This window comes from Hyla sarda, chromosome 1 (genome assembly GCF_029499605.1).
Source record: "Hyla sarda isolate aHylSar1 chromosome 1, aHylSar1.hap1, whole genome shotgun sequence".
NCBI lineage: Eukaryota > Metazoa > Chordata > Amphibia > Anura > Hylidae > Hyla > Hyla sarda.
Window position 1 is genome coordinate 428,167,678 of NC_079189.1, and position 26,187 is coordinate 428,193,864.

Consider the following 26,187-nt stretch of genomic DNA (forward strand, 5'->3'; position numbering starts at 1 on the left):
GGAAATGTTTGCATTATGCTGATAATGCGGCATGTCCCCCCCCCCCCCCCCCCCCCCCCCCCGAACTGATCCCGCGTATGACCGCCTGTATAAAATCAGGCCGGTCATCAATCACTTCGGGGCCAGATTTTGGGAGGCCTATGTCCCTGGAAGGGAGGTCGCAATTGACGAGTCTCTCATCAGCTTTAAGGGGAGACTCAGCTTCCGGCAATACATCCCTACCAAGCGGGCGCGGTATGGCGTGAAGATGTATAAACTTTGCGAGAGTACCTCTGGGTACACTTGCAAGTTTATGGTGTATGAGGGACGAGATTCCCGCATTGAACCCCCAGATTGTTTCCCCACTCTGGGTGTTAGCGGGAAAATCGTTTGGGACCTTTTGCACCCATTGCTAGATAAAGGTTACCACCTTTACGTGGATAACTTTTATACTAGTATCCCTCTCTTCACATCCCTCGCCGCCAGATCCACGGTCGCTTGTGGGACAGTCCAGAAGAATCAGAGGCCTTCCTTCCTATCCCCAGCAGACTCCTATCCCCCAGGGTGAGTCCCGTGCCTTTTCCCATGAGAACCTGTTGTTGGTCCGGTATAAGGACAAGAGGGATGTCCTTATGCTCACCACTATTCATGGGAACGGCAGCACCCCTGTCCCTGTGCGAGGTACCGTGGGACCGGTCCTCAAGCCCGATTGTATTCTGGACTACAATCGGTATATGGGGGGAGTTGATCTTTCTGATTAAGTCCTCAAGCCATATAATGCACTGCGGAAAACAAAGGTATGGTACAAAAAAGTTGCGGTGTACATGGTACAGGTTGCCATGTACAACTCTTTTGTACTGTACAAGTACGCTGGCAACACAGGGACATACCTGGAGTTCCAAGAGGAAGTTCTAAAGGCCCTCATCTATGGTGACCGCCAAAGAGCGGGTCAGAGCACCTCTGGAACTTCAGGTCCCCGGATCGTCCCCGGCCAACACTTTCCAGGTGTGATCCCCAACACTGTAAAGAAGGGACGATCTCAGAAGAAATGCAGAGTGTGTCGCAAGAGGGGGATTCGGAAGGACACCACCACTCAATGCGACACTTTCCCAGATAATCCTGGCCTCTGCATAGGCTGCTTCAGCGAATATCACACTTCCATGGAGTACTACATTTTCCATCCTTTGCCCTAATTTTCATTCCCCAAAATTCGACTCCAATGTACCAGTCCAGGGTACATTGTCTTCCAAATTTTATACCAACCCCCCCCCCCCCCAAAAAAAACAAAAACAAAACCTTATTCCCAATACCCCCAATATCTTTTTTTTTTTTTTTTCTTCCCCCTAAAAAATGGGTCATAGGACACAGAGTCAACAGCATTGGAGGTTTGCAGTTGCCTCAAATGCACAACGCTCTCTCCCCACCTGAGCGGGGTGCGCATTTGAGGTAACAGAATAGGGACAGCCCCACACAGCCCCTTCCCAGAATGATGATTCAGAGTATAGGGTTTGGGGCAGGCATCATTTTTACTTTTGGCTGTACTCTGGGTCATCATTCTGGGAAAATAATTGGCATATCAGTACTAAAATTGCAATTTTCATTCCCCCCATAGTACACTTCATCCATTCCTGGAAAATAAATAAAGGGAACATCCGTCTGTTCCAAATCTCCACTTCACCCTATACACCTTCCCTAGGGGGTGTAGTTTGTAATAGGTTCACATGTGGGTGTTCCTTTCTTGTATTTTCCTCTGAATGTATGTAACTGTTAGGTCCGTACCAAACATCCGCCTCAAATGTGAAGAGTTCTCGCTGAGCTCTGTCGTATTTCCAGGCGACAATTCGGAGTCACATGTTAGTTGTTCCCAGAAAAATGAAGCAGAGCATAGGTTAAAAATTGCAATTTCAAAAGCTACCCTTCATCCATTCCTGGAAAATAAATTTAGGAAACACCCGTGCATTCAAAATGTCCTCTTTACCCCTATACCCATTCCTCAGGGTGGGTACTTTCTGTAATGGTGTCACATGTGGGGGTTTCATTTTTGTATTTTCCTCGGAATGTATGTAACCGTCAGCTACTGATATGCCAAAGGTCACAAATACAAAGTGACCTCTATGACTTCTGAGCCTTGTTGTGCGCCCGCCCAGCACGTTACCCCATATGTGGATGTATTTTCATAGTCAGGGGAAAAAGCCCTCCAAAATTTGTAACCCAATTCCTCATATTACCCCTTGTGAAAATGTAAAAAATTGGGTAACCCCAGCATTTTAGTGTAAAAAAATCCAATTTTTCAATTTATGGCCCACTTTTCAAAAAACATGTGAGGTATTATTTCCCACTGTACCCCTTGTTACATTCATTGAGGGGTGTAGTTTCTAAAATGGGCTTTATAAATGCACATGACCCCCGACTTCAATTTCAACAAAATTTTCACTCCTTCTATTCTGAGCATTGCAGTGCGTCCACAGAGCAATTTACATCCACATATGGGGTATTTTTTTTCTCAGACAAAATTGCTCTACAAGTTTTGGGGGCCTTTTGCCCTATTACCCAATGTGAAAATGAAACATTTGGGGTAACACTATCAATATAGTGCAAAAAAAATCAAATTTTTCACTTTTATGGCCCACTGTTCAAAACACCTGTGAGGTGTAAGTACTCACTGTAACACTGTTACGTTCACCGAGGGGTCTAGTTTCCAAAATGTAATGCCATGTGTTTTTTTTTGCTGTCCTGGCACCATAGGGGCTTCCTAAATGCGGCATGCCCCCAGAGCAAAATTTGCTTCCAAAAAGCCAAATGTGACTACTCCTCTTCTGAGACCTGTAGTGCGCCAGCAGAGCACTTTTCACCCCCATATTGGGTGTTTTCTGAATCGGGAGAAATTGGGCTTCAAATTTTAGGGGGTATTTTCTGCTATTACCCTTTTTAAAAATGTAAAATTTTTGGGAAAACAAGCATTTTAGGTAATTTTTTTTTTTTTTTTACATTTGCAAAAGACACCTGTGGGGTATTAAGGCTCACTTTATCCCATGTTACATTCCCTGAGGGGTCTAGTTTCCAAAATGGTATGCCATGTGGTTGTTTTTTTTCTAATACATTCTACCTCAGTCAGACTGTACTAGCAGAGCACCGATTTAACTTTTCACTGCTATGCCATTGCATAGCATTGAATAGTATAAGCAATGAAAGGATTGCTTATAATAGCCCCCTATACCAGAATTGTATTTACATATTTTCAAAAGAAGTAAAATAAAATAAAACCTATACAAACTGGATATAATTGTAATTGTGTATTTACTGTCTAAATTTTATTGAAATTGCTTAATTTTTGCTCAAATTCTTTGCTCAAACTTAAAGGGGTATTCCAGGCAAAAACATTTTATCCCCTATCCAAAGGATAGGGGATAAGATTTCTGATCAAGGGCGGCCATCACACCCCCTCCCATAGACATGAATAGAGGGGGCGTGGCGTGACGTCCCCAGTCCCAGAAACCCGGAGGTTTCTGAAACTGGAGACAAAGCTCCCGCATAGAATGCGGGTGCTGCAGGGAGATCGTGGGGGGTCCCAGCAGCGGGCCCCCCGTGATCAGACTTCTTATCCCCTATCCTTTGGATAGGGGATAAAATGTTTTTGCCCGGAATACCCCTTTAATACAACAGAAATTGGGTCAAAATGTTGATAGGAATAGGCTGCCTAATAACACCATTGCAAATACTGTGATTTTTAGGCAATATATAACTAGAAAAGAGGTAATAATCATTTTGACAGGTATACCCATTAACATCAAGTTCACAAAGACAATTTTTGTCATATCATGATGGTAAATAAATCTTAGATTTAAATTATTTCTTATTAAAATATTCCACTTTCATAGGCAGGACAGATTCATCAGAGTCCGAAATACAGAGGAGATCATCAACTTTCCTGCCGTAACACTGGCCATGTAATGGATTCTCACAAGAATATACATAGTTCTTCTCAATACATCAAAACATGACTTGCTTTGGACAGTGACTCTTGAGCACACATAGAAACTCCAACTACTTGTGTACAGAGGTTTTTTTTTTCAGACATAAAACAATTGTGAAAGATACCTCTTTCATAAATAATAAATAATTGTGGTTTATGAAAAACTTACATATCTCTTTCATAAACAACTTGGGAGTCCTATCATACACTGCTCAAAAAAGATCAAGGGAACACTTAACACAATGTAACTCCAAGTCAGTCACACATCTGTGAAATCACACTGTCCACTCAGGAAGAACACTGATTGACAACCAATTTCACATGCTGTTGGGCAAATGGCACAGACAACAGGTGAAAATTATAGGCAATTAGCAAGACACCCCAATAAAGGAGTGGTTCTGCAGGCGGCGACCACAGACTACTTCTCAATTCCTATGCTTCCTGGCTGATGTTTTGCTCACTTTTGAATGCTGCCGGTGCTTTTACTCTAGTGGTAGCGTGAGACAGAGTCTACAACCCACACAAGTGGCGCAGGTAGTGCAGCTTATCCAGGATGGCACATGAATGCGAGCTGTGGCAAGAAGGTTTGCTGTGTCTGTCAGCGTAGTATCCAGAGCATGAAGGTGCTACCAGGAGACAGGTCAGTACATCAGGAGACGTGGAGGAGGCTGTAGGAGGGCAGCAACCCAGCAGCACGACCGCTACCTCCGCCTTTGTGCAAGAAGGAGCAGGAGGAGCACTACCAGAGCCCTGCTAAATGACCTCCAGCAGGCCACAAATGTGCATTTGTGTCAAACGGTCAGAAACGGACTCCATGAGGGTGGTATGAGGGCCCGACGTCCACAAGTGGGGGTTGTGCTTACAGCCCAACACTGTGCAGGACGTTTGGCATTTGCCAGAGAACACCAACATTGGAAAATTCGCCACTGGCGCCCTGTGCTCTTCACAGATGAAAGCAGGTTCACACTGAGCACATGTGACAGGCATGACAGAGTCTGGAGATGCTGTGGAGAACTTTCTGCTGCCTCCATCCTCCAGCATGACCGTTTTCATGGTGGGTCAGTAATGGTGTCGGGTGGCATTTCTTTGGGTGGGCGCACAGCCCTCCATGTGCTTGCCAGAGGTAGCCTGACTGCCATTAGGTACCGAGATGAGATCCTTAGACCCCTTGAGACCATATGCTGGTGCGGTTGGCCCTGGGTTCCTCCTAATGCAAGACAATGCTAGACCTCATGTGGCTGGAGTGTGTCAGCAGTTCCTGCAAGAGGAAGGCATTTATGCTATGGACTGGCTCACCCGTTCCCCAGACCTGAATCCGATTGAGCTCATCTGGGACATCATGTCTCGATCCATCCACCAACGCTACGTTGCACCAGAGACTGTCCAGGAGTTGGCCACCTCATCAGGAGAGTGTCCAGGTGTAGGAAGGTCATACAGGCATGGGGAGGCCACACACACTACTGAGCCTCATTTTGACTTGTTTTAAGGACATTACATCAAAGTTGCATCAGCCTGTAGTGTGATTTTACATATCCAGACCTCCATGGGTTGATACATTTGATTTTCATTGATAATTTTTGTGTGATTTTGTTGTCAGCTCATTCAACTATGTAAAGACGAAAGTATTTCATACGATTAGTTCATTCAATCAGATCTAGCATGTGTTATTTTAGTGTTCCCTGTTTTTGAGTAGTGTATAAAGTATAGCTATCTAGCTGGTGAGTAAGAAAACCTTTTCTTTTGTTTCTATAAGGGTACATCATACGTGCTTATTTTTGCTGCCGATCTAATGCAGATTTTGCTGCCCATTGACTTCAATGGGCAGCAAAATCTGCTTGAGCAAATCTGCAGCAGAAAATACGCACGTGTGAACTCCAAAGTCTATTCACACATACAGTATAATGCGCATATTTGATGTGCATGATTTTATGCTGCAGATTTCAATGTAAATTAATTGATTGAACAGAGCTCCCAACCCTGCGCATCAAATATGCAGAGGATACTGTACGTGTGAATAGACCCTAAAGCTGGATTGTCACTGAATAGGGAAGGGAAGAAGCAGCTTGTCGGCCATAACAGTGTGCCATTGCCATCTCAGCAGTACTAATCTGATCTACATTAAGGTGAAGACCTGCTTTGATAGTTGCTAGGGGGATATATGCACATGAACTCATATTCTTACAGTATATGTATGCATTCTATTTCCATTGATGACACACAAGCCTTCACCTATAATTCTATATAATATGCTTTATCATACAGAGATTACTAGATAATGATATGGTATGGCTTTGCTAATAAATAAGCATTATACACCTACTTAGATAAACATGTACTTTATTTTTGCAGTAGTAAAACATTCCTATGATCCCTCTGGTAAAGCCAGATACATCTCAGCCTGCCAGCTATTTGGCGTAGTTCCAGTTTCCTACTTCCTGCGTCATATGGGGGACTCGAAGCTTGTAATGAGGCATCATGGGCTGGGTGCACAGGTATGAACTAATAAAAGCCTAGAAGAGTGTGGAGGACATAATTTTGTTTAAAAATAACTCAAATAAATGAATAATAAATTAAATCTTGAAAAGTCTTGGAACTATAATTATTCTTTATATAGTATATTGTAATACTAATTGTAAAAAAAATCTGATGAATTTCTAATTTTACCTGACTGTAAACTAATATGCTGTCTTATTCCAGGCTACTAAAGCGATAGCTCTTTCTTTGGTCACCAACACATCAATTGTGAATTTAGATCTCAGTGACAACTGGCTGGAAGGAGAAGGAGCAGCTGCAATTGCAGATATGTTAAAGGAAAACTGCTATATTTCAGGTTTGTTTATTTGGTGCTTATGATAATTCACAAGTTAGATGAATATAGTCCTGATATCCACTGATCATAAGTGTCTGCACAAGCAATGGCCACATACAGTAGGTGCCTTCTGGGCCACAATGTACAATTGTCAGCAGAGTCCTCTATGTACCATATATAATACTGGTGTCTACTGTGGCAGTGGGACATTTGGGACTACTACCTCTGCACTCCCTATATCTATGTCCCTGTCTGTAACATAATGTCATTTTTCCAACAATAAGATGCTTATATCTGCCATTTATGTGCTTTCAGAGTTACACTTGTGTGACAATAAACTTGCACTGAAAGGTGCCCAAGCAATCGCACTGATGCTCATGGAGAACATAACCCTTCAGAAGGTGAATCTGTCTGGAAATGAGTTTGATGATCAGGCTGCTTCCTATTTTTCTGAAGCCCTTATGAACAATCAGAAGGTGGAATCTATGGATCTCAGCCATAACATGTTTGGAGATGGATCAGGTACAGAAAAACCTTTCTAAAATCAGACATAAATTTAGATGCCATCCTATCTAAACCATTGCCTAGTGCAACATGGCAGGAAAGGTCGCAGTAAGGCTTTGTTCAGGCTGGGCTATTTTCACGTGGAATCTGCTTCCCATTCATTTCAGTTGGAATCTATGCCATAGCTGATACCCTGAACTACTGTACAGACTTTTATTTTTATGCGGACATTAAATTTGCCTTGTGGAAAGAAAAAGGGAAGAGACATGATATATCTTTGATGTAGCATTGAGAAGCCTTAACATGGGTTCGCCCTGTTGAATCCTCAGCAAACACACTGGAAAACCACTGAAGAAATCTTAGATTATATAACAGATTTCTGCTGCCAATCCCTTAAGAAATGTTTCTGATGTGAGCATTCCCTAAACATTACATCCATTTGCCACTAGAGGGCGATGGTCATACAGTTAACTGCTATATGTAAGATCCTTCATTTTTTGAGACAGCGAAGAAGCTCTTCTTTTCCAAAGAGTTAGGCTCACACAGCCATTGTCACACGTAAGTTCACACAGCCATTGTCACACGTAAGTTCACACAGCCATTGTCACACGTAAGTTCACACAGCCATTGTCACACGTAAGTTCACACAGCCATTGTCACACGTAAGTTCACACAGCCATTGTCACACGTAAGTTCACACAGCCATTGTCACACGTAAGTTCACACAGCCATTGTCACACGTAAGTTCACACAGCCATTGTCACACGTAAGTTCACACAGCCATTGTCACACGTAAGCTCACACAGCCATTGTCACACGTAAGCTCACACAGCCATTGTCACACATAAGCTCACACAGCCATTGTCACACAAACTCACACAGCCATTGTCACACGTAAGCTCACACAGCCATTGTCACACGTAAGCTCGCACAGCCATTGTCACACGTAAGCTCGCACAGCCATTGTCACACGTAAGCTCGCACAGCCATTGTCACACATAAGCTCACACAGCCATTGTCACACATAAGCTCACACAGCCATTGTCACACATAAGCTCACACAGCCATTGTCACACATAAGCTCACACAGCCATTGTCACACATAAGCTCACACAGCCATTGTCACACATAACTTCACACAGCCATTGTCACACGTAAGCTCACACAGCCAGTGTCACACGTAAGCTCACACAGCCAGTGTCACACATAAGCTCACACAGCCAGTGTCACACGTAAGCTCACACAACTATTGTCACACATAAGTTCACACAGCCATTGTCACACATAAGCTCACACAGCCATTGTCACACATAAGTTCACACAGCCATTGTCACGCATAAGATCACACAGCCATTGTCACGCATAAGTTCACACAGCCAGTGTCACGCATAAGTTCACACAGCCATTGTCACACATAAGCTCACACAGCCATTGTCACACATAAGCTCACACAGCCATTGTCACACAAACTCACACAGCCATTGTCACACATAAACTCACACAGCCATTGTCACACATAAGCTCACACAGCCATTGTCACACGTAAGTTCACACAGCCAGTGTCACACGTAAGCTCACACAGCCATTGTCACACATAAATTCACACAGCCATTGTCACACATAAGCTCACACAGCCATTGTCACACATAAATTCACACAGCCATTGTCACACATAAGTTCACACAGCCATTGTCACACATAAGTTCACACAGCCATTGTCACACATAAGCTCACACAGCCATTGTCACACATAAGCTCACACAGCCATTGTCACACATAAGCTCACACAGCCATTGTCACACATAAGCTCACACAGCCATTGTCACACATAAATTCACACAGCCATTGTCACACATAAGCTCACACAGCCATTGTCACACATAAACTCACACAGCCATTGTCACACATAAGCTCACACAGCCATTGTCACACATAAGCTCACACAGCCATTGTCACACATAAATTCACACAGCCATTGTCACACATAAGCTCACACAGCCATTGTCACACATAAACTCACACAGCCATTGTCACACATAAGCTCACACAGCCATTGTCACACATAAGCTCACACAGCCATTGTCACACATAACTTCACACAGCCATTGTCACACATAAGCTCACACAGCCAGTGTCACACATAAGCTCACACAGCCATTGTCACACATAAGCTCACACAGCCATTGTCACACATAAGCTCACACAGCCATTGTCACACATAAGCTCACACAGCCATTGTCACACATAAGCTCACACAGCCATTGTCACACATAAACTCACACAGCCATTGTCACACATAAGTTCACACAGCCAGTGTCACACGTAAGCTCACACAGCCAGTGTCACACATAAGCTCACACAGCCATTGTCACACGTAAGTTCACACAGCCATTGTCACACGTAAGCTCACACAGCCAGTGTCACACGTAAGCTCACACAGCCATTGTCACACATAAACTCACACAGCCATTGTCACACATAAGCTCACACAGCCATTGTCACACATAAGCTCACACAGCCATTGTCACACATAAGCTCACACAGCCATTGTCACACATAAGCTCACACAGCCAGTGTCACACATAAGCTCACACAGCCAGTGTCACACATAAGCTCACACAGCCATTGTCACACATAAACTCACACAGCCATTGTCACACATAAGCTCACACAGCCATTGTCACACATAAGCTCACACAGCCATTGTCACACAAGCTCACACAGCCATTGTCACACATAAATTCACACAGCCATTGTCACACATAAGCTCACACAGCCATTGTCACACATAAGCTCACATAGCCATTGTCACACATAAGCTCACACAGCCATTGTGACACGTAAATTCACACAGCCATTGTCACACATAAGCTCACACAGCCATTGTCACACATAAGCTCACACAGCCATTGTCTTCAGTTCTGTTCTGGGTTCATTAATGTTAAATAACGGAGCACACATTAAACGGATGAAATAACTGAAGTAAACAGATATTTGTTGCCTGTTATTTTAATGGACATCTTGCATCCTTCTGCATCCGTTTATGGGTGCATTCACACCACATTTTAGATATTTTGCCGTACCCACACCATACCTCATTCACTTCAATAAGCCTTACAGAGTCAGCCAGAGACTCTGATCAGCTTGTTTTTGAACTGTATCAGTTTTGTTGCCAAACTAAAAACATTTTTTTTTCTTTAACCATTTTTTGTCATAATTGTTTTTCTTGAATTTAACCTAAAAATGTTTACACCTTTTGACTGATCTCTACCATTCAAATGAACTGATACCACCTTTATAATAAATTCACTATTGTGTAGAGTCTCTGAAACAGATAAGGGCTCTGACTGTCACTTCTGGATTAAAGAGATGGGTACAATTGCTGTGTTGGCCGTCTCTTATGGAAAATTGACTGTCACTAGGCTCTGTTTGCACAAAGCATTGTCAAACAGATTGAAGAATCACAGAATCAGCATGTAATCAGCAAAAAAGCTTAAAGGGGTACTCCGGTGAAAACCTTTTTTCTTTTAAATCAACTGGCTCCGGAAAGTTAAACAGATTTTTACATTACTTCTATTAAAAAATCTTAATCCTTCCTGTACTTATTAGCTGCTCAATGCTACAGAGGAAATTATTTTCTTTTTGGAATGCTCTCTGATGACATCACGAGCACAGTGCTCTCTGGTGACGTTATAATAATAATAATAATAAGTCTTTATTTATTTATTGTTGTCCTTAGTGGGATATGAACCCAAGGCCCCAGCACTGCAAGGCAGCAGTGCTAACCACTGAGCCACCATGCTGCCCTTAGCATACATCTGCTCTGCATGGTTGCTAAAATAGACAGAGATGTCAGCAGAGAGCACTGTGCTCGTGATGTCATCAGTATTCCAAAAAGAAAGGAATTTCCTCTGTAGCATTCAGCAGCTAATAAGTACTGGAAGGATTAAGATTTTTTAATAGAAGTAATTTACAAGTATGTTTAACTTTCTGGCACCAGTTGATTTAAAAGAAAAAAGGTTTTCACCGGGGTACCCCTTTAAAGGGGTATTCCAGGAAAAAACGTATATATATATATATATATATATATATATATATATATATAAACAAACAACAAAAACGTGGTTTCAAATGGCTGGAAGTGCTCAACCCCAAATGCGGTTGTGCATTTATACTGGGGGAGCAGATCCTGCCCTTGTAGTCCGTTGCTAGGGGCGATCCCCAGCATAAAAATGCATACAATGGAGGATGCCTGCAGCGGACTACAAGTGCCACAATAGAATCCTACACCAGATAAACAGTGTGGATATGTAACAATTAGAATACAATACAAGAATATGGATGCACTACTGTGGTAGATGTAAACAATACATTGGCTATCCCTCAACACTGATGTTAAAATTGAGACATTCGCCAGTGTATCCTTATATGAAGGACACACCAGAGCCCGCACACCAACGCCAAGGTTTCTCATTTTGGTGCGAGACCTAACGCTAATCCTACCTGTGCTTGATAAACAGAACAGGGGCCAGTGGGCAATTACGGCAGCATTCGGCTGGCTCACAACTTCCTTCCAGATACCCTCCAGTGTTACTACGCACACATGCAATGGGAGGAGGGAGGCAAGCTGCAAGCCCCACCTGAGTTGGCTATTATGGATGCCTGGCCTCACAGGTGCTACCTTAATGCTGCCTGGTAGATATTCAAGGCGCATTAATGTTGGAGTTTACACACCTCCAAATTTAAAATTTAAACAAACAACAACAACGTGGTTTCAAATGGCTGGAAGTGCTCAACCCCAAATGCGGTTGTGCATTTATACTGGGGGAGCAGATCCTGCCCTTGTAGTCCGTTGCTATTAAAAAATCTTAATCCTTCCAATAATAATCAGCTGCTGAAGTTGAGTTGTCCTTTTATGTCTGGCAACAGTGCTCTCTGCTGACATCTCTGCTTTTCTCGGGAGCTGCATTGAGTAGAAGAGGTTTGCTATCTGGATTTGCTACTCTGGACGGTTCCCAAGACAGATGTCATCAGTGAGCACTTACACAGAAAAGAACAACTCAACTTCAGTAGCTCATAAGTACTGAAAGGATTAAAGGGATATTCCAGGATTTTTTTATTTGACTATGCTACAGGGGCTGTAAAGTTAGTGTAGTTCATAATATAGTGTCTGTACCTGTGTGTGACGGTTTTCTTACAATTCTTATGTGATTTTCACCTCAATATTTATTTTTATCAGTCATACAAAATGACTGTTGTCTCAGATTTTTCCCAGGTTGCAATGCGGCCGATACCTGACATCACTAGTCAGCTGATGACAGGGAGCCTGTCTGCTTTAGTGGGTGTAGGGATCGCTTTGTGGGAGAGAGATTAATCTGCAACTAATGCAACAGCTGTAGGCACCCTGATTTGAAAACCACAGGTCTTTTGAATGGATGTAACCTGTTTATGTTTCAATGGGTTGGGTGCTGATGTGTGGGAGGGAGGAAAATGGAATTATGGGAATTGTAGTCAACAAAAGAAAATTCTAACAGGAAATACCAGTTCACAAAAAGCTAGCCACAGTGTTATGGTGATCTCACAACATAGTCATTTAGCCCCAAGACAAGTGCATATCCTTCCTAAGCATGTCCATTACTGTCTGCCAGGTACGTACTAAAATCCAATTATGGTGGAGAACATCTTTAAGATTTTTTGATAGAAGTAATTGACAAATCTGTTTAACTTTCTGGAGCCAGTTGATATATATATATATATATATATATATATATATATATATATATATAAAAAAAATTATATATATATATATATATATATATATATATATATATATAAAAGTTTTTTCCTGGATAACCCCTTAAATTAATTCTGCCCCCAAACCATGTCCCATTGTTTTCAATGGAAATCCGCATTGTGTCAATGTGTAGAATGTAAATTTTTCATACTGTTTCTACATTGATGTGGATTAGCTCCATTCAATGTGGCTGATCCATATCCAAAACCAAAGCAATCAATGGTGTACAATACTGTTTTCCAACCAGGGTGCCTCCAGCTGTTGCAAAACTACAACTCCCAGCATGCCCGGACAGCCTTCGGCTGTCCGGGCATGCTGGGAGTTGTAGTTTTGCAACAGCTGGAGACACCCTGGTTGGGAAACACTGGTGTACAAAGAAGGGCAGGTGAATCAATAAATAATAGCAAATGGTATATCTCGTAGATATAATGGAGTCTGGAACAAACATAGTCATAGGTTGTAAAGTGTAGACAGGTGAGCATATCCTCAAATTTTTCTGATTAAGATATGTGATGCATAAGGCCTGGAGGCCGGGTATAATAGGGATCGGATGTCAGGTTTCAGAATGTATGATTGATTCGAAAAATATAACATGAAAAAATCCCATATGTAAATCAATATTACGTTTGTGTAGGTGAGATTTTGGGGGCTGCAATTGCTGAAAACACAGGAATGCTGGAAATAAATCTCAGCTGGAACTATTTTCGTGGAAAAGGAGCTGTAGCCATTGCTAAGGGATTAGGGGTAGGTATTAGTAGCTGACATTGTCTCCTAGACTTTATAACACTTAAAGAAAATAATTTGCAAGTGCAATATGTTTATTAGTCTTGTCTTGTCTGTATATACAAATAGTAAATTCTACCTGTGCATTCATGTACTGGAGGAGCTCATTTGCTTTCTTGGGTATTTTATGTAGAAATTTTTAGGAATACTACATATCAACTTTACAGAAGCTATGCAGTCTGAGGCCATGTTCCCGCACTGATCTTGGGCCATTTTTGTGAATCGTAAAATGAGCAACTTTCAGCTGGTTTGGGATATTTTTGTCTGCATTTGTCTGATTTTTAAATCAACTGGTGCCGGAAAGTTAAACAGATTTGTAAATTACTTCTATTAAAAAATCTTTACCCTTCCAGTACTTTTAAGCAGCTGTATGCTACAGAGGAAATTCTCTTCTTTTTGAATTTCTCTTTTGTCTTGTCCACAGTGCTTTCTGCTGACACCTGATGCCCGTATCAGGAACTGTCCAGAGCAGGAGAAAATCCCCATAGCAAACCTATCCTGCTCTGGACAGTTCCTGACAGGCACAGAGGTGTCAGCAGAGAGCACTGTGGACAAGACAAAAAAGAAATTAAAAAAGAAAAGAATTTCCCCTGTAGCATAAAGCTGCTAAAAAGTACTGGAAGGGTAAAGATTTTTTAATAGAAGTAATTTACAAACCTGTAAATTTAACTTTCTGGCACCAGTTGATTTAAAAAAAAATGTATTCCACCAGACTACCCCTTTAACATGGAATGTCATTTCTATTTGTGATACAGGCATCATGCTTTTGGCATTTTTATTGTAGGCCAATATTTTTCTGAGAGCGGTGGACCTATCGTACAATGGATTTGGAAATGATGGAGCAACGGCATTAGGAGAGGCTCTGAAGGTTAATAATGTATTAGAAGAAGTAAATATCAGGTAAAGGTGTTTTTGTGAAATAATAAAAGTATATTCTAGTTACACTTGATATCGTTGTTAGGATAAACCATAGCTACCGTCAATGCAGTGTTAAAACGCATTCAGTGTATCTATGACAAAGTAAGGGAGCCTTCCAGAGACGGTAGGGTTCTGAGGGCCCATTGTATATATTGATATTTGTTGTATTTTATACATATAGTATCAGAGTATCTGACATTTCCTACCTAAGCCTTATGGAAGAGGAAAAACAACAATGATACTCTTATCCTCATATCCGAACTTATATAACAGCCTTATGTCCCGTCCCCCACATTAACTATTCTCTGCACCTGTCTCCCAGACAATCAGCAGGTTGTCCTGGGCAATCTTCAGCCCCATAATAATGCAATCAGAAGATGTATCCAAAGGTTCATAGACTTGCATGGGACTTCAGGGAACGCGCCCCACCCTTGCATAAGATGTTGACATATAAATAACGTGTACCAAGTTTCATCATTTATATATATATATACTAGCTGAGTACCCGGCATGGCCGTTTTTTTCCTTCCAAATCCTTTTTGGGGTGGAAAATAAACAAAGGAGGAAGCTTTTGACTTCATTTGCAGTCCTCATATATTGTTGTCACATTCCGACCTCCTATCCCGACCTCCTGTCCCGACCTCCTGTCCCGACCTCCTGTCCCGTCCTCCTATCCCGTCCTCCTGTCCCGACCTCCTATCCCGTCCTCCTGTCCCGACCTCCTGTCCCGACCTCCTGTCCCGACCTCCTGTCCCGTCCTCCTGTCCCGTCCTCCTGTCCCGTCCTCCTGTCCCGTCCTGCTATCCCGTCCTCGACCTCCTATTCCATCCTCCTATCCCGACCTCCAATTTCGAGCTCCTATCCCGACCTCCTATCCCGACCTCCTATCCCGACCTCCTATCCTGTCCTCCTATCTCGACCTCCTATCTCAACCTCCTATCCTGTCCTTCTATCTCGACCTCCTTTCCCTTTCTTATATCTCGACCTCCTATCTTGACCTCCTATCCCATCCTCCTATCTCGACCTCCTATCCTGACCTCCTATCCAGACCTCCTATCCCGTCCTCCTATCACGACCTCCTTTCCCGTCCTCATATCTCGACCTCCTATCCTGACCTCCTATCCCATCCTCCTATCTCGACCTCCTATCCAGACCTCCTATCCCGTCCTCCTATCCCGACCTCCTTTCCCGTCCTCATATCTCGACCTCCTATCTTGACCTCCTATCCCGTCCTCCTATCTCGACCTCCTATCCCAACTTCCTATCCAGACCTCCTATCCCGTCCTCCTATCCCGTCCTCCTTTCCCATCCTCATATCCCGACCTCCTATCTTGACCTCCTATCCCATCCTCCTATCCCGTCCTCCTATCCCGTCCTCCTATCCCGTCCTCCTATCCCGTCCTCCTATCCCATCCTCCTATCCCATCCTCCTATCTCGACCTCCTATCTCGACCTCCTATCCTGACCTCCTATCCAGACCTTCTATCCCATCCTCCTATCCCGTCCTCCTTTCCCGACCTCCTTTCCCGTCCTCATATCTCGACCTCCTATCTTGACCTCCTATCCCACCCTCCTATCTCGACCTCCTATCCAGACCTCATATCCCGTCCTCCTATCCCAACCTCCTTTCCCGTCCTCATATCTCGACCTCCTATCTTGACCTCCTATCCTGCACTTCATGCATCCTGTGGTCGTCCGCGCATGCAGAGAAAAGGCATTATGCTGCAGAGTGGAGCTCCATTCTGCACCATAGGAGCCTCAGCACAGAGCACACTTCCTGCAAAGACAGATGTCACTGTGCACCCAGGCTTGGGAACAACCGTGCACCACGAAACCTAATTAACATATTAAGAAAAAGAACAATATTGGTTGAACACAGGCATCACGGATCATTAAGTATAATTTTCATCAATGTATCATTGTTACTTTTTGTTCTATTTTTAAGCAACAACCGAATTGCCATACAAGGGGCTGTACGCTTTGCATTGTGCCTTAAAGAAAATAAAACACTGAGAGTGCTAAAGGTAAGTAATGTGAAAAGATATAGATAAAAACAATGGTGAAGATTTATAAAACCTTGTGCAAAGGATCAGTGGAGCAGTTGCCCATCGCAACTAATCATGTTCCAGCTTTCGTTATCTAGAGGCCTTTTTAACCTCTTAGGGACAGTGGGCGTACCTGTATGCCTTAGTCCTGCTCCTGTTGTATAAATTGCTCTGAGGAGCTGAGTGCGTGTCATGCCTGGTGGATCCCGGTTGCTATGAACAGGCAGGACCCACGGCCAATAACGGGAATTGCAGATCAGGCAGATGGCTGGAATTAACCCTTTAGACACTGCAATCAAAGTTGACTGTGGCATCTAAAATGGGAAAAAAACACTCTGCGGTAGCTCAGAGGAGCTGATTGGGACATCTGTGGCAAAATCACAAGGTCCCGATCAACTTAGAAATACCTAAGTCAAAAATTGTGTAGTTTTGGTCACTTTGTATCCCAAAAAAAATTTGAATTGACAAGCTCTGGTAAAATGAAAGCTGAGCTGTGATTGGTTGCTATGAGTTAACCAGACATTTTTTGGTTTCAGGCAGATTGATTAAATGTTAAGTGTCACAATCCTTCAAGGTGCTTTCACTAAGGTGCTTAACTAAAATGATGCACATTTTCTGCAGAATTTTCCCGGTACATCGCTCCAGCAGATCTGACCCAAATTGCGTAAACTTTGTTGTAGATCTGTGTATTCTGACTTCCCCACTGAGTGCAATAAACCCACAACGTATCTGCAGCATTGAACTGACATCATTTACATTCTGTGGGTATGGAATCTGTACCAAAGGACAATTTCCCCTTGGATTGAGCACAGGCTTTTTTTCCGGGTTTTTGGTAGAAGGCTTCTTCAAATCTCATTCCCCACAGTGGCACTGTATAATATACTGCAAGAGTAAATCTGCAGTGTATCCGTCCCATGTGAAAGCACCAATTGTCAGTGGCTCCAATGCAATGCTTTTGTATATGGAACAATGGTATGATGGAGCAAGCCTATTTGATTGCATAGTACAATATCTATTCCACAATATTATTGTACTTTGCAAAAAAAAAAAGTGTGTTTTCTTGATATGCTGTTTTTCTATTATTATTTCCTTTTTTGTTTTCTTTTTAGATGGCCAGAAATCCAATACAAAGTGATGGATGCTTTGCCATTGTAAAGTCAATTCAAGCAAACTCGGAGTCAGCCTTAGAGTCACTGGACTTCTCTGTAAATAGAATATATAAATAACTGTATTTGATCAAATGGGTGACTTCACTCTGTAGACTGTTCACAGAATATTATATAGTGGATGCAATGATATTATGATATGTACTGAAGATCTCATAGTATGCTATTACATAGCAATTATATAGTATATAAAAGGTCCTTGCTCAAAAAGGTGACCAAGAACCGTATGGTCAATCTGGCTGAGCTTCAAAAGTCCTATGTACAGATGGGAGAAACTTCCAGAAGGTCAACTAATACTGCAGCACTCCTCAAATCTGGGCTTTATGACAGTTGCCAGAAAGAAACCTCTCTTCAGTAAAAGACACATGAAAAGTCACCTGGAGTTTGCAAAAAAAAAAAACCTAAAGGACAGTCAGACTGTGAGAAACAAGATTCTCTGGTTTGATGAAATCAAGGTTGAACCTTTGGCTTCAATTTTAACCTCCTGAGCGGTATTCCCGAGCGTGACTCAGGGTTAATTTTCCCTGCCAGGATCGGTAACCCCGAGTCACGCTCGGGGTAGAATTACAGAGTTCCCGGCCGGGCTGCACGATATATCGCAAAAGCAATGCGATATAGCGATGCGGCCCCCAGGAAAACTTGCGATTATCTGCTCTGGTCAGCTCCCGTTGCGGGGGCCGGCCAGAGCAGGTAAAGAAAAATACTAAAAGTCAGTGTTTCCCTACCAGGGGGCCTCCAGCTGTTGCAAAACTACAACTCTCAGCATGCCCGTACAGCCAAAGGCTGTCCGGGCATGCTGGGAGTAGTAGTTTCACAACAGCTGGAGGCCCCCTGTCAGAAAAACACTGAGCTAAATATAAAAGGAAAAAGTAGTAAAATAAAAAAACCTTTTGCTCACCTAATCCCGGTCCCTGAAGATGTTGTTCCCCTCCATGCGCTCTGGTCCCTGCTCTATTCATCTTACAGGACCTTTCCCTTTTCAGCCAATCACAGGCTGCAGTGGTGTAAAGCCTGTGATTGGCTGAAGGGGAAAGGGCTTGTTCTACAGCAAATACACTAGGTTTGAAATCTGCCCGGCAAACCTAGTGTATTCTGCTGCAGGACAAGAAGGTGAGGGGGGGGGGGGGAATGTGACAAAGGGGGGAATGTGACAGAGGGGGGGATGTGACAAGGGGGGGGGGGAATGTGACAGGGGGGAATGTGACAGGGGAGGGGGAATGTGACAAGGGGGGGGGGAAATGTGACAAGAGGGGGGAATGTGACAGGGGAGGGGTAATGTGACATGAAGGGGGGGAATGTGACAAGGGGGGAAGAATGTGGCAAGGAGGGGGGAGAATGTGACGGGGGAATGTGACAAGGGAGGGGGAATGTGACGGGGGAGATGTGAAATGGGCGGGGGGGGAGATGTGAGATTCAGTGCAAAAAATTGTACCGCTTTTGGTACAAATTTCCAGAAAGAATCATACCGCCAGGGAGGTTCAGTGCCATTTCTGGAGGGAATGAGACACTGCTCATCACCTTCTCAATACCATGAGTGGCTGGGACATGAAGACTGGTCAGGGATGGGGGAAAGCTGAATGTAGTAAAGTACAGAGATATTGTTAATGAAAACTTGGTCCAGATTTCAGCCCAAGGCCGTTGCATAACAAATTGTGAAAAAGTGAAAGGGTTGGAAGACTTTGTGCATGCACTGTATATCTGATAAGTGTGGGTCTAGATGGAACAGGTCTTCCAATCCTTGCTTTGCTTAGTGAGCCATATTTAGTCAGCTAGGAGACCATAGGTCTTTTTTCAACATACAGCCCCAAATAAAGCCATTTACACATTGACCTACTGTGTTTAATGGAATCATTATAAAATGGTATTAAGGCCAAGTTCACACAATGGATGAATGCAGATGAACAGGTTTTCCATTAACCCATTCACACTGCAGAATTTCTGTCAGAGAATTATCTGAAATTACGCCAGAAAATTAAAGGGGTACTCTGCCCCTAGATACCTTTGGATAGGGGATACGATGTCTGATCGTGGGGGTCCCGCTTCTGGGGACCCCCTCGATCTGCCTGCTGCATGTGGCGTTCATTTAGAGAGTCGCGTGCAGAGCCGGAGGCTTGTGACGTCACTGACGGCCATCACGCCCACTCCCATAGACATGCATTGAGGGGGCGTGGCCATGATGTCACGAGCCTCTGCCCTGCATCGCCAGTCATCTGGCACGGAGCAAAGTTCGCTCCGTGCGCCGGATGTCTGGGGTGCTGCGGCCGAGATTGCGGGGGTCCCCAGCGGCGGGAACCCTGCAATCAGACATCTTATCCCCTATCCTTTGTATAGGGTATAAGATGTCTAGGGACGGAGTACCCCTTTAAAGTTGCTCAATGTTCTGGCAGACGGTCTGGGACGGCAATATCTGCAGGGTCCTAGCGCCGACTGATTTCAGTCAGCACTGGCCCCACTCGGAATCTCCGGACAGAGATTCTCAATGTGAACCCGACCTAACTGTATATCCTTTAGTGCCTGCTAATCTTGCTAATGGCTTCTAAAATTGTTTAATTTAACACTGCTGCTTTTGTGTGGAGCAATGTGTAGAGATTTATAAAGGTAGAACAAAGGTAAGACCCCTCTGTTATTTTTATTTCTTTAGGATATCTTTGTAAATAAACAGTTTGATGACCTGTATGCTGCAGTAAAGACAACTATGCCAAACTTATCCGTCAGGCTTGGAGGAAATTATGACATGTTTAAAAGAACAATTCATAAGGTAAAGATAACAACAGGTGCCTTACAATTACTATTTATCACAATAAAGCCGATTTCACAAAAGCCTAATATGGATGCAAGTCCCAGTGTTACGGCTGCAAGTCCCTGTCTGATGACCAAACCTACAGCTGTCCGTGTGGGCCATTAGACTTGTAGCCGGGCAAGTGCAAATATATGGCTGTACTACACCTGTGTAAAACCAACCTTAAAGATATAAAATCTAGTAAACCATTAAGTAGTTTACTGAACAGACTTCAGCTGTTACCTGGAATGAGTGTCAGAAGCCAGACCTAAAGCAATCAACTAAATGCTGGGTTGGCTTCATGGTGAGAAAGCCCTTACATGTTTAGGTTTATATCAATGCTCAATGGACCCTATTGACTTTAAAGGGATCCATCTGGTTTCTGTCATAGTTTCCAGAAACAGTGCAGCATGCTTGACTATTTTGTCCAGAATTTTTGACGGAATCTGTGACAGAGGCCCCCTGAGGAACCTACAATGAGGCCTAATTCCAGCTACTACTACAGGTCATTGTGTTTTTATCTTGTAATTTATTATCTCACCACTATTCTCACAGAACAGTAATACCTAAACATCTTCTAATTCATCGAGACGGATAAATACATGATATTGTTATGTGCGCTGCAGATTTTTTTTTATCATAGATTTTCTTTCTAAATTAAAACAAATTTTCCATTTAAAACCTAAAATTGTCAAAATCAGTCCATTTTCTTATAATATTGTGTTTAATTGTTAAAATCATCTGTTATTGCACAAAAAAGCCGGTTTTGGGTAAAAATGGGCGCAATACAAAAATCTGCCATAAATGTTAGAATTGGCTGTAAACCATTAAAAAGATGGCAGATGTTTACAAAAACCCGAAAAAGACAGATTTATATGCAATTACTTCAAAAAAAGTGCAGATTGTTTTACAGCTGATTTTTTTTACGGCTTGAAATAACTGCCAAAAATTATGTGTGAACTATAATTGTACAGTAAGTAAATAAATTATAATGCCAAACTTTGCCTTTCACTAACAAATCAATTGAATGTTTTGGGTTAAAATAGGCAGCAATTACATTGACGATTCACTCTATGATCATTCATACGAAAAGCCGTATAAAATTAACAACTGAATAATTTTTTTCCAGGAAGATCCTATGAGCAAACTAAAAGAGTACGTTAAGAAAAATAACCTGCAGGCAACTGAATTGTTGACAAAAATGGATCAGAAAAACAGCAGCCTGGTGACTCATGAAGATTTTGAACACGACTTAACAGTAAGTTCCCATTTAAAGGGGTATATCAACTGGCTCCAGAAAGTTAAACAGATTTGTAAATTACTTCTATTAAATAATTTTAATCCTTTCAATAATTATCAGCTGCTAAAGTTGAGTTGTTGTTTTCTGTCTGGCAACTGTGCTCTCTGCTGACATCTCTGCTTGTCTCGGAAACTGCACATAATAGAAGAGGTTTGCTATGGGGATTTGCTTCTAAACTGGGTGGTTCCTGAGACACGTGTCATCAGAGAGCACTTAGACAGAAAAGAACAACTCAACTTCAGAAGCTCATAAGTACTGAAAGGATTAAGATTTTTTAATAGAAGTAATTTACAAATCTGTTTAACTTTCTGGAGCCAGTTGATATATAAAAAAAAAAGGTTTTCCCTGGAATACCCCTTTAATATCCTAAAGCAAAAAACTATTTTCACGTGAGTAGCACTGATATGTTTTCCTGTTATAAACAACTTTTGAGTCCTCATTTACGTGTCTATGATATTATAGAAACATTAGTCCCTTTAATGCTATTAAATATCATCTCCCAGCATGCTTTGCTCTACCTCATAGAATAATGCATTGTTTTACTTAAAGCTTATATCCTAACAGCTGCTCTAGTTTACAGCACAATAATACACTCTCTGTAATGAAATAAGTGCATTGTCCACAGTGTGATACAAACATTTTCTAGGCTGAACCTTGAGAGCAATAAGAACGTGGCTAGGTTTACTAATTCCTGGCTTATAAGTCTTATTATACACTGCGTTGTGTGGTATCTGTCAGAATTATACATCATTGTAATATACCAATAAGTATCTAACACTTACCTATGACAGATGCAACGTCATACAGTCATCATGGCCAAAAGTTTTGAGACTGAAACTAATGTGGTTTTCACTAAGTTTGCTAATTCACTGTTTTTAGATATTTTGATGAGATGTTTCTATGGTATATTGAAGTACAATTGTAAGTGTTTCTTAATTTTCTAAACGTTTATTGACAAATACATCCATGTTTATGTAAAGGTTCAGTATATACAGTATCGAGCCTTCTTTTTCAAGACTTCTGCAATGCACCCAGGCATGCTGGATATCTGCTTCTGGGTCAAATTCTGTCTGATGGCAAGGCATTCTTGCCTGGTCAGTGCTTGAAGTTTATCACAATTTCTGTGTTTTTGTTTGTCCACCTGCTTTTTAAGGATTGTCCATAAGTGCTTAATGGGATTGAGGTCTGATGAGTTTCCTGGCCATGGACCCAACATTTCTATGTTTTGTTCACCGAGCCACTTAGTTTTCACTATTTCCTTGTGACGTGGTGCTCCATCGTGTGGAAAAAGCATTTTCCATCACCAAATTGCTCCTTGATTGTTGGTAGAAGTTGCTCTTGGAGAATGTTTAGATTAGGGATTGACAGATTATCGGTTTGGCCGATATTATCGGCCAATATTCACGATTTTGGGCATTATCGGTATCGGCATACCTTGCCGATAAGCCGATAATGCCCTGCACCGCGGCGGCCCCCGACCCGCCGCACCGCGTCGCACCCCCCAACGCACCGCCCCGCCCCGGCCCCATTGCCTCCCCCATCCCCGGTTTTATTATTACCTGTTCCCGGGGCCCACGCTACTTCTGGCTCCTGCTGTGTCCTGCGTTACGCTGTGCGCAATGACGAGTGACATGACGTGTGTGACGTCACCGTCAGTGCGCACAGTGACAGCTCAGGAGGACGCCACCGGAGCCAGATGTAGAGTGGACCCCGGGCCCAGGTAATTATAAAACTGGGGATGGGGGAGGCAAATGGGCCGGGGCGGTGCGGGAGCGGTGTGGGGGTGGCGGTAATAGGACTCAGGACCCCCGGACAGGCAGGGGGAGAGTAGCTGGTGACGGCCTATGGCACTGCAAAAGCCACTGCAGTGCATTGATTTAAAGCGCCCGCTTTAAATCAATGATCTGCAGCGGTGTCGCGGGGGGATAAATAGCCGATAACTTATACCGGAATATCGATATAAGTTATCGGCTATCGGCCCTAACCTCCACCAATTATCGGTATCGGCCTTAAAAAAACAATATCGGTCAATCCCTAGTTTAGATACTATTCTTTATTTATGGCAGTGTTTTTAGGCAAAATTAGAAGTGACCCACTGCCTTGGATTAAAAGCAACCCTATACATGAATGGTCTCAGGATGCTTTACTGTTTGCCTGACACAAGACTCATTGTAGTGTCACATTCTTTTCTACACAATCATTCATCCAAATGTCCCAAACATTGTGAAAGGGGCTTTATCAGAGAAAAAAACTTCATCCTATACAGTCCAATCCATGTACTTCCTGAAGAATGTCTAGCTGTCCTTGATATTTTTCTTGGAGTAAAGTGACTTCTTTGATATCCTACTTCAGGGGTACTCAACTATTTTTAGTGAGGGTTCGCTTATTCAGGTCTGCCATCCGTTAAAGGTCCGAGCTGAATGCTAAGGCCTGGTTCACACCTAGCAGCCTCAGTGCCATGAAAAAAAGAACAAACGAGCTACTGAATACCTGAATGTATGACCTGAATACTGCCACACACTGTACCCCTGAATATAATCATGCCACACACTGTACCCCTGAATATAATCATGCCATACACTGTACCCCTGAATATAATACAGCCGCATACTGTACCCTCTGAATATAATAATGCCATACACTGAGCCCCTGGTATATTACTCCCACACACTGTATCCCCTGAAAATAATTTTGCCACAGACTGTACTCCCGAATATAATACTGCCACACACTGTACCCCTGAATATAATACTGCCACACGCTGTACCCCTGAATATAATACTGCCACACGCTGTACACCTGAATATAATACTGCCACACGCTGTACCCCTGAATATAATACTGTCACACACTGTACCTTCTGAATATAATAATGCCACACGCTAGGCCCCTGGTATATTACTACCACACACTGGGCCCCTGGTATATTACTGCCACACACTGGGCCCCTGGTATATTACTGCCACACGCTGTACCCCTGAATATAATACTGCCACACACTGTACCCTCTGAATATAATAATGCACACACTGGGCCCCTGGCATATTACTGCCACACACTGGGCCCCTGGTATATTACTGCCACACGCTGTACCCCTGAATATAATACTGCCACACACTGTTCCCTCTGAATATAATAATGCCACACACTGGGCCCATGCTATATTACTGCTACGCGCTGTACCCCTGAGTATAATACTACCACACTCTGTGCCCCTGAATATAAAACTGCCACACACTGTGCCCCTGCTATATTACTGCCACACACTGTACCCCTGGTATATTACTGACACACACTGTACCCCTGAAAATAATTTTGCCACACACTGTACTCCTGAAAATAATTTTGCCACACACTATACCCCTGAATATAATACTACCGCACACTATTCCCCTGCAATATTACTGCCACATGCTATGCCCCCAAATACATTTGACAAACACTGTACCCTGTACCCACTAACTATACCTCTGTGCCCAATAATTGATGCCACTGTGCCCCCAGAATTAATTACGCCACTGTGCCCCAGTTATTTATGCCACTGTGCCCCCATAATTAATTATGCCACTGTGCCCCCATAATTAATTATGCCACTGTGCCCCAGAGTTCTTTATGCCACTGTGCTCCCAGAATTAATTATGCCACTGTGCCCAAGAGTTATTTATGCCACTGTGCCCCCAGAATTAAGGATGCCACTGTGCCCCCAGAATTAAGGATGCCACTGTGCCCCCAGAATTAAGGATGCCACTGTGCCTACAGAATTAATGATGCCACTGTGCCGCAAAAAATTAATGATGCCGCTGTGCCCCCAGAATTATTGATGCAACTGTGCCCCCAAAATTAATTATGCCACTGTGCTGCACAAAATTAATGATGCCACTGTGCTGCACAAAATTAATGATGCCACTGTGCCTCCAGAATTAGTGATGCCACTGTACCCGCCCCCAGAATTAGGGATTCCACTGTGCCTCCAGAATTAGTGATGCCACTGTGCCCATCCCCAGAATTAGTGATGCCGCTGTGCCCCCAGAATTAGTGATGCCGCTGTGCCCCCAGAATTAATGATGCCACTGTGCCCCCAGAATTAATGATGCCACTGTGCCCCCAGAATTAGTGATGCCACTGTGCCCCCAGAAT

At 43.0% G+C, this 26,187-nt stretch overlaps 1 protein-coding gene across 2 annotated transcripts in view; it reads left to right on the forward strand.

Moving 5' to 3' along the window:
* Nucleotides 1-26,187, forward strand: part of LRRC74B (leucine rich repeat containing 74B) — a 38,979-nt gene that overhangs the window by 9,272 nt on the left and 3,520 nt on the right. For both annotated transcript variants that reach the window (XM_056552297.1, XM_056552293.1), the window contains exons 3-11: nt 6,302-6,444; nt 6,650-6,782; nt 7,077-7,283; nt 13,694-13,803; nt 14,627-14,742; nt 16,706-16,784; nt 17,915-18,010; nt 20,613-20,729; nt 21,880-22,008. In XM_056552297.1, the coding sequence (XP_056408272.1) occupies nt 6,302-6,444; nt 6,650-6,782; nt 7,077-7,283; nt 13,694-13,803; nt 14,627-14,742; nt 16,706-16,784; nt 17,915-18,010; nt 20,613-20,729; nt 21,880-22,008 (1,130 nt within the window). The remainder of the gene's footprint in view (nt 1-6,301; nt 6,445-6,649; nt 6,783-7,076; nt 7,284-13,693; nt 13,804-14,626; nt 14,743-16,705; nt 16,785-17,914; nt 18,011-20,612; nt 20,730-21,879; nt 22,009-26,187) is intronic.